This window comes from Nesoenas mayeri (genome assembly GCF_963082525.1).
Source record: "Nesoenas mayeri genome assembly, chromosome: 2".
In the NCBI taxonomy this organism is placed as follows: Eukaryota; Metazoa; Chordata; class Aves; order Columbiformes; family Columbidae; genus Nesoenas; species Nesoenas mayeri.
In genome coordinates this window covers 125468162-125477406 of record NC_137543.1, presented here as the reverse complement: position 1 = coordinate 125477406, position 9245 = coordinate 125468162, and the positions used below count along the sequence as shown (strand labels likewise).

The following is a 9245-nucleotide window of genomic DNA, read 5'->3' as shown; positions in this document are numbered from 1 at the left end:
TTTGAGTGTGTGTTTGTTTTTCCCAAGTTAAGCCCCAAGGCTTTATATAAACATTTTCTCTCTCGTGGTTGTTAAGGAATTTCAATGGGCATTTAATAAAGCTCTTATGACATTGTGCCCTCAAAATAACATGATTTTTACAGCTCAGAGTCTGTGTTGCATGTGAGGAAGTACAGTATCAACCACTTATGGGCTGGAAGAGTTATTAGATGGCAGTTTGTCTCCCTTGGAAAATAGTAGCACTTTTTCCCTTTTATGATGATTTTTGGTGAGTCAAAATTGAAATCTTTAGCTGTGTACACAGGTTACTGTCTCTTGATTGTCTGTAGTAGGATTGAGAATATATCCTTTCTCCTTCACTATATCCCTATTTAGAGGGTGTTTGGGGCAGGTCCTGGAAAAGAGTGCAAACTGACCACAGCACATAAGATACAACATATGTGAACCCCTTGGCAAATTTCAGAAGTTCAGGTTTACTTTAATAACCTCTCTTGCTGAGCACTTAGACAGAATGAAAAATCTGATTGTGCTCTCCTGGATTTTGCAATATTGGAACAGGATTTTTTTTATTTCCCAAGTAGGAGTGTGGTGTAGCTCTTGATATCTATATGAGACCTGCCTATGAGTTTGATACCTGCCAGTGAGATGAAGTAGAAAGAGAAATTAATTTGGGGGCTCTGCTTATGTTGAACTGGAAGACATGAGAATAATTTTGAAGAAGAAAATAAACAGCTGCTGGCATTTGGTGTTAAAAATTGTACATTTTAAGGACAAGACTAGTGATTTCCAAGGCAAGTAAAAGCCTGCCATGCATTTGAAGTTTACTAAGAAACTGGCAGTTCTTTCAGATCTTGGACTTCCAAAATAATAGCGACTGTAAGGCCGTCTCCCTTTTCACTTGCCACTTGTGAAAACTGAGCTGGCAGCTCTACATCAACTGTTTTGTACAGGATTCCAGTACAAGGAGAATTGGGCAGATTCATGATCTCAGTAAATACTGCTTTTCTTCAAAGCCAAGGTGGGGTTACTGCGGGTAGACTTTATATTTTGCTATAAAACCTATGCATCAGCATTTCCTAAGGTAGTTTGTTTTGCTGTCTCTTTTTTTTCTTTTTTGAATGTGTGTATGTGTTTTGGTTTATTGTTTTTTGTTTTTTTGTTGTTGTTGTTTGGTTGGTTTTAATTATCTGACATAAAGAAAAGCCCCTTTTTGTCCCTCCTGTGCTCATTGTGATGCTTATCCTAAAAAGTGGGAAGCAAAGTACTCTATCCATCTGGAGACAGGGAGAAGTGCAAATGAACAGGACTAGCAAGAAAGAAAACTAGCAATACTGTAAAATAGCAAGAGATGAACAGGCTTCCCCTCCATAATGCACAGTGGCTTTGTAGATTAGGGAATGTACTTGCACTTTTCTCTAGTGTCTTTGAGTCCTGAAAGAACCTGGAGTAGTATTGCCATTGCTGCCGCAATAAGTTAAATGACTGTACCTTGGGGCATTATCTGGCAGCATTCAAAGAGACACAGTACCAGCCTGAGCAAGTTACTCACGCCAATGTGGGAGCAGCTGGTGTGCCTGTTTTTTAATTTTTTGAAATTAATTTACACATCAGACCTGCTGGGCTAGTCTTGACTCTCTCTTTGGCTGTCAAAATAATAATGTATTTCTTCCAGAAACTTTTCAGAGAAGAATTTCTAAAAAACTAGCTAGGAAATATTCACAATGGAGTAGAAAATACCTGTCCAACAAATAAAAAATAGCCTCAACAGACAAATAACTAATGAGACCACACATCTGATGGAGCATCCTCCATGTTTTAGTCCAGTGCTCCAATGAACATCTATAGAGGCGCTTGCTATACATGTCAATAGCTTTTCTCCCTTCAGCAAGGTAATATCTCAAGCTTTGTCCTGTGCTATCGTTACTCACAAAACAGGGTGCGTATGAGTTAATATGTTTCAAGCCTAAGAAACTTCTTATGTGCCAGTGTTGATAGCTGGATGGGGGGAGGAGGAGAGCGCTGGCTGCACTGCTCCTGCCGCAGGTAGGTAAAGGTTGCTCTCCCTGCCCTCTCAGCAACCTAGCTGCTCTTCCCTGGCATTCCCCTCCCGCTTTCCTTGGCAGGTGGCGAGGGGAGGGGCCCAGGTGCTGCTGGCCGGGGGATCCGCACCTCTGGGGGGTGTCTCCTCACCTGTGCGCGGCGCTCCGCGGCCGCCACGCCCGGCAGCCGGGGGCGGGAGCGCTCTGCCGTGCTGGCGCTGACAAGCGGGGGGCTCCCGGCGCCGGAGGCGGTGCGGCGGCATCCCCATCATCATCCTCCTCCTCCCTGTCCTTTCCTCCCTCCTCCCTGCCTCCGTCTCCTCCCTCTCTTCCCCCGGGCGCCCTCTGCACTTTCTTCTCGAACCACCCTCGTAGGCAAACTTTGATGGGGAACCTCGCACCGCGCTGGAAAAATGCCTGTTATGAAGGGATTACTGGCACCTCAGAACACCTTTCTCGACACCATCGCCACCCGGTTTGACGGCACACGTGAGTCCGGGCTGGGGCAGCGGGCGTTGTCTCCGGACGCCCAGAGAAGGGGAAGCACAGCGGGTACCGTGCATACGATGGGAGCCTCCTCTTCCTTTCCCTCCTCCCTCCGGGGGTTTCCTTGGTACCAGAACCTGGCAGTGAGGAGGGGGAGGCGAGGGAGCTCCCAGTCTTTCTCGCTCTCCTGCCTGGCTTCTCCACAGCTTTGCAGGTGACGAGGGTGCTGGATCCCCTCTTCTCCCGACCCCCCGTTTTGGGGCTCCGGAAGGGCCGGCAGCAGGGCGAGCCGGGTTGTCCCTGTGGCCAGGATGTCTGCAGGAAAGTTGTGCTCTGGGCTGGGGCTTCCCCTGCCGCCCAGCGCCCATGGCAGCCGAGAAACTGCGAGGGAAAAGCAGGCTTCAGAGCCTGGGAAGGGCTTTGGCAGGAGGCTTGGGGATCTTTTTCTTTATTACCCCCAGCCCCGCTATTAAATCTCCCTAAAAGCTGAATTCCTGTAAGTCGGGCTGAGCCGTGTCGGCAGCTGTTGGAGGGTGTTAGCGAAGGAAAGAAGGAAGGGCCCTCCAGCGGCAGCGCGGCGCTGGCAGCGCCGTCCGGCTGCAGCACCATGGACGGGGCCCGGCCCCAGGCGGGTCCCACCGCCCCGCTCGGCAGCTCCCCGGGCAAGGCGCTGCTTTAGCGTGAGGAGCTGGATCCTGGGGGGGGAACCGGCTTGTTCCCCTAGGGCTGTGGGTTCTGCGGATTAGGAGTTGCCTGTATCTTGAGTTCTGTTTCTACTTTAATGGGGCTCATTAACACACACACACACACACACACACACACACAAGTAGGAGGTGAGCAGGGAGAGAACAGGTTTGGGCCAAAATGAACTCCCTTCCCTTTGAAAAAATACAGACATCCAAAGTGGTGGAAAAACAAACTCAGATTTGAGTTGCTGTTGGCCGTTTCTTGGATGTAAACATTATAATCTAATGGTCTGACATCTTCTTGATTATGTATCTGTTGGCATTTTCTCAATGGTTTAGTTAGTCTGTGCTTAAGAGAACTGAACTGTGATTACGGTATCAATAAGTTGTAAAATGTCAAGAAAATGATATAGTCACTGAGATCAATTGCAGAGAAGTACAGAACTGAATTATAGCTGCTCTGTTAGTCTGAGGATACATAGCTAATTATGATTCAGGGCTGTATGTCTGTAACTGATATTTCATTATGAAGTGATCCCTCTCAAGACTACTTAGATGTACCTTTAAATTCCTTTGACTACAGAACTTGAAGTACTTTTCCCCCCATCCTTCACCCTTTTATTTCTTTAAAGCATATGGCTATTATTTACTGCATATTGAAGCGTGCAGCTCTAATAGGGGTTTTGTTGCTGATACTGTTATTTGCCAGAAAAGCAGTTTTTCCCTGCTTTGTGCTGAGGAGCCTCCCCCTTTACAATGGCTTCCTTTCAAAGGATGGAACACACAGCCTGCGAGCCATGCACCCAAACATTTAATGACTTCTATATCATTCTTCATAGATCCAATTTAAGAAGCAACATTAGTGACGACACAGAGGTCTTTTATTAAATAAACACTAGAAAAATATCTAATCCTTGTATTCTTATTGACACCAAGAGATAAGTGTGGTATAAAGTTTATTGCTTAGCTGAATTGTATAGCCAAATTTAGCTACTCTTTTAAAGCAATAATTCTACTAATTCATTAAGTCAATTGGGTCATTATTTTCTTAAACAAGAGGAATCAGGCTCCAGTGTCTTATTTTGCAACCTCTAATGCTAACAACTCTACTTTTTCATAGGATGTAATTAAAAAGAAGTCTAAGTACTTCAAGAAAATACAGCACATTATATTTTATTACAGATGATGAAAACTTTATAGAATTTGGCTTAAATATTAAACAGGCCTAAAAGACATCATTGTGTGATTATCAACATATGAAATATTCCCAGAAGTTCACAAGGGAAGATGTTATATGAATGATGTAATAAAAGTTTGGAGCATGGTACTATTCTACGGGAAACGGGTAGCATGTCTCTTAATTTACAGAATAACATAACATCTCTTTTAGTGTGTTAAACAATGAATCAACTTGATGTTTTTCTGAAACAAACTTATGTATATCAATCCACATCATAGCTCAATTTAAAATCTTCAGAAAGAGCTCATCTCCTGTGTTGCTTTGATACAACATATATTTTCCTTTAAAATAATAGACTTAAATATAAAAAAAATTGATTCTTTAACTGACTTTTTTTCCAAATAAAGAAACACAATTTTGCAAAATGCAAACTTAAGCATCAAGTAGCAAAAGTAAAGCAAATTGTTTTAATATAAATTGTCCGGATGATATTAGAGAGGTTGTCCAGGTGACTAAAGCTAGAAGTAATACTAATACTAATTGTTGCAGGAATCAGTCCAATGTTTTACTAATTTTATAGATGATACAATCTGTGAAAGGAATAGAACTGATACATGGCACTGAGCCTGAGGCTGTGTTTCATAAACTTAAACTTCTTTGACCTCATACATGACGATATTTAGATGTTAAAATACAGAAATACAGTTTTGTGTCAAAGGGCTTTTTTTTTTTTTTTTTTTTTTGGTTGTTGTTTTAACATACTCTGTAGTTAACAGACCTCCTTTCGTTTTAAGCCTCTGGGAAGGATATATTATGTTGACATCAGTGATAGACTAATCCACCATTGCATCTTTAATCCAGAAGAGGGATAATTCTAATTCTGGGCAGCAGTGCAAAGAAAGGATTCCAGATAATATAAGAAAATATGCTTCACACAGAACTCCTCAAAAATTCATTCACAAAAATATTTTAATTTTACTATTACAATGATTTATGTCTAATTAGGAATTAGAAATTATGAAAAAAATTGCATACCTCAAAAAGGCACAGATAACTGCTTTATACGTGCTTCAGCTGCTCACTCAGAATTCTTACGGTACTTATGTACTGCTATATATGTGTGTAAAATATGTGTACATATTCTTTTCATATCAAACTAGTGAAAATGTGCTCAAGAAAGAGAATTAGATTAATGTTGGGATGACTCTTAGATGTGCAGGAGATCCTAAAAATCCTGCAGAGTTCCCATTACCTGTGTTGTGTATGTGGAAGAATAGCATTAAGGGTTTGCTTACCTGGATTTCCATGACAGAGCTTTTGGATCTGCCTAAGTGCTATTACACCTCCTCTTTCTTATAACTCTGAAGTGTCTTTTGTGTTCATGACATCACAGTTTAAGTCAATACTTTCTCAAAGCATTTTTTCTCCTTCTGATAACTAAGTACCAGAAGGTCATTAAAACAGTTTTTGCCCCCTCTATAAGTATGCATATGTGGTTATTAAAAAAAAGGAAACATACACATTTTCAAATTAATAACTTGTGTTTCATGTGTTTTTTGGGTTTTTTGTTTGTTACAGTTTTTATTCATTTTCGGGTTTGGGGTTTTTTGGGTATTTTTTTAAGTTGTCAAGACAAGATATTATTTTCAAGTGTGAAATATTCAAGTATATAAAATACAAGCTGATAGTTAAACCCCCAAATATAATGAAAATGAATGTCTGAATTTAATTACTTCAAGCTTTTGAATTAAAAAATTGTACATTTTTACTTTTCATCCTTATTTAGATTAGGAGAAGCATCTGGAATTGATTGCATGGTAGATAATTATATTCCGTTGCTTTCTCACATATATACATAAATATACATTCTGTATGCATTATTTATTTATTCCCATAGATAAGTCCACTCCAGAGGTGGTTGTTTCTGCAAATATCTGATAATTTACCAGAGAGCAAAGCTAAAGGAGATTCGGCAAATGGCCTCATTAATTTGTGGTTTTTTAAAAGTATGACAATTTTGTGTATGGTTATACTATAAAATGACAGCTGAAGTTCTATAATTATCTCTTGTGTCTATCAAATATGATCAGCTTCCAAATTAAGTGTGTACTTCCACATCCTTATTAACAATCTTGTATGATCAGACTAATCTGAAGATCAAGCTGAGTTAATTCCTTCTTGCTCACTGTAATGGTGATAATTTGGTAATTCCTTATTTGTAGAACAGCTTCTACATTCAGATTTGTTTTCCAATTAAAAACTTATACAAAATTCTGTCTGTTAATACTTGAACAATATCTAAGAAGTAATTTTTTTTTTTTTCCTTGGTCCTTTCCTATCATGTGGTTTCAGTTGCTTTAGTTAACCTGAGGGGCAATCACAGGCATCCATTGTCATCATGGGTAGAAACAGGTTGTCTCTTCTGAATAATCAGCAGTTGATACAGAAGTGAAAGCCTTTGTATGGTGTGATCTTCCCAGATAGCTTGCATTTCTCCTCCACTAGCCCAAGGCCACATCCATCATTTGCTTTTCATGCTCATAAAGAAACTGGTGAGGTCTGCCAGGTTGAGCCAGCAGACTAACACTTTTTCTGCAGCTTTGTCATCAAATTCTGTGTCTCTTTCAGCTTGAACCTACCCTCTCTAGACTAGCCAATGTGCTGCTTCAATCATAACATGGTTATCACAAAAACAGAAGCAACAAAACACTTCTTGGCTACAGATACCACTCAGCAGTTCTCTCCCAAACTGACTCAAGCAGTTGCAAGTGGTAGGTGTAGGGAAATGATGGCTGAACTTTCCATAGGGGGGACAGTATTTGTCAGACTCCAGGATCAAAGGGGTTCACCTCCCAAATGCAAAAGTCTGTGACCAAAGAAGGGTGAAAGAATCGAAATATGATAAGCGCTGATCATCGATAAGGAGGCTTCCAAGCAATGACAGTTGAAAAGCTGGTGGCCTACCAATCTTTCCCTCTGAAGGAATGGAGGTGCAGGGAAGATAGTCTAGTTCTTTCTGCTAGGGATCAAGTTATCCAGAGAAAAATTTCCAAAAATACTTATTTAGCTGGTCGTCCAATATTCAGGCTCATTTTGCCCTTTGCTTGTATTCTTGGGTAAGTAAATAATGTGGTGTTTTAAATGAATCATGTATTTGTCACTGCAAAAATATACCATCAACACAAGAAAAAAAATCTCATTTGTTCTGAGCTCAGAGCACAAAGAAAGCAAATACTTTTCTTTTTGTAGTTGTCTCTGTTAAACATGGCCTGTGTTGCAGCTCAATGCAGCTGTTACTTAAGTAAAAAAAAAAAAAATACAACAACAACAAAAAATAGGAAAAAAAAAAGAAAAAAAAAACCACACAAAAACAAGGAAGACAAATGTGATTTTTGAATATAAACCAGGGGTCAGATGTTGGAAACTGTGTTGTGCTGTTTGTTGATCTTCCCTGGAAGTAACCAAGAGGCTAGATGGCTAGATTAAGCAGCTACTTGAAAAATCTTTTCCTCTTCTTCTGGCACAAGTGTGGGGGGTATAGTATAGTGTGGGGGGGTATAGTATATCATAATTTGAAGTTGTTTTATTTGGATGATCTTTGTTTTCAGCAGTTATAGTAACTTCTGGTTCTAATTTGAGCAGAAGCTGGACCTGACACACACAGAATTGGAGGGTTTCAGAGGCATCTTAAGACCACATTTCCTAACTAATTCTTGAGTTCTGGTGCTGGGGATCTGGTTCAAGACAAAGTGTGCAGGTGCCATTTTTAATATTTGGTCACTAGATTATTCTTTCAAATAGTGAAAAATTGTTATTACTGCACGTTTTATTCAAAGAGCTTTTTACTAGAGAAAATACTGGTGTATTTGAATCATCAGGTGGTGGTCTATTGTTTTTCACCAGACAGAAAGAAGTTAGAATCACAATTTTGAAGCACTTCTTTCGGAAGGCTATGCAACTTACTAAGCACACCACTTTTAAGTATAAGGTTCCAGGTTAATGCTCATGAAGTTAGACTAATAGCCTACACTGTTATTTCAGAAGTAAACTCTGTATTAGAATTCAAGATGAACATTTGAATTTTAAGAGAGGAAAAGAGTCATTAAATAAGGAAATTTTTTTCTGAGTAATAAGACTATCCCTTCTGTTGTGTCTGGGTAGGATTTTGTATGTGAGGCTAAGAAACCTGATACTCAGTGCAGTGATCATAACAAGTCTGTATATTTGGGGTGACATATAGTTGAATGAATGTATACTTTGTCAATGAATTAGAGAAGACACTCCCTATTGAGTTTCTAAATCTTAGATGATTATCAGGATTCCCACTAGACATATTCTGTAAATCTACTCTCTTATTCTTCTCCAAATGTATGATACCATTTTCTTTTCCAATAAAATTTCAGTTAGTAAATAGATTCCCCCCCCCACCCCCCCCGGAAATATCTTTTTTTTTTTTGTTGTCATTGCATTTACACATTCAACTTCTATTTTTTCTTGTTTTTATTTTGTTTATGCAGGTAGCAATATTATACATATTCCCAGGCTTTTTGAATACAAAGAACTCCTGCTCTGAATACTGTTCAGAGCAACAGAACAATAGAAACACAACAAAAACACTGCCTCAAGCACATGTAGAAGTGTAAGCAAATATATGTACTTGAATATATCATAAATCAGGAAAAGTATGGGTTTACAAAGTATTAACTACTGTTAGTATTATTCTGATGTAATGTATTTTTGAAAGAGAAGTTGCATGTGTTAACATCAACTAAAGCCTGGAGAAGGTGAACACAGGCAATTGCTACCATGGTTCTGTATTTTTGCAAGCTAGTTTACTGGTACCTTGTGTTAAAA

General features: G+C 39.6%; 1 protein-coding gene across 1 annotated transcript in view; it reads left to right on the top strand.

Annotated features, from left to right (window-relative positions):
* Positions 1 to 2452: 2452 nt before the first annotated feature.
* KCNH8 (potassium voltage-gated channel subfamily H member 8) overlaps positions 2453 to 9245 on the top strand; it is a gene marked incomplete at both ends in the record, with an annotated part of 188164 nt that continues 181371 nt past the window's right edge. The window contains one exon of the mRNA XM_080339990.1: positions 2453 to 2528. Coding sequence (XP_080196116.1) covers positions 2453 to 2528 — 76 coding nt within the window. The remainder of the gene's footprint in view (positions 2529 to 9245) is intronic.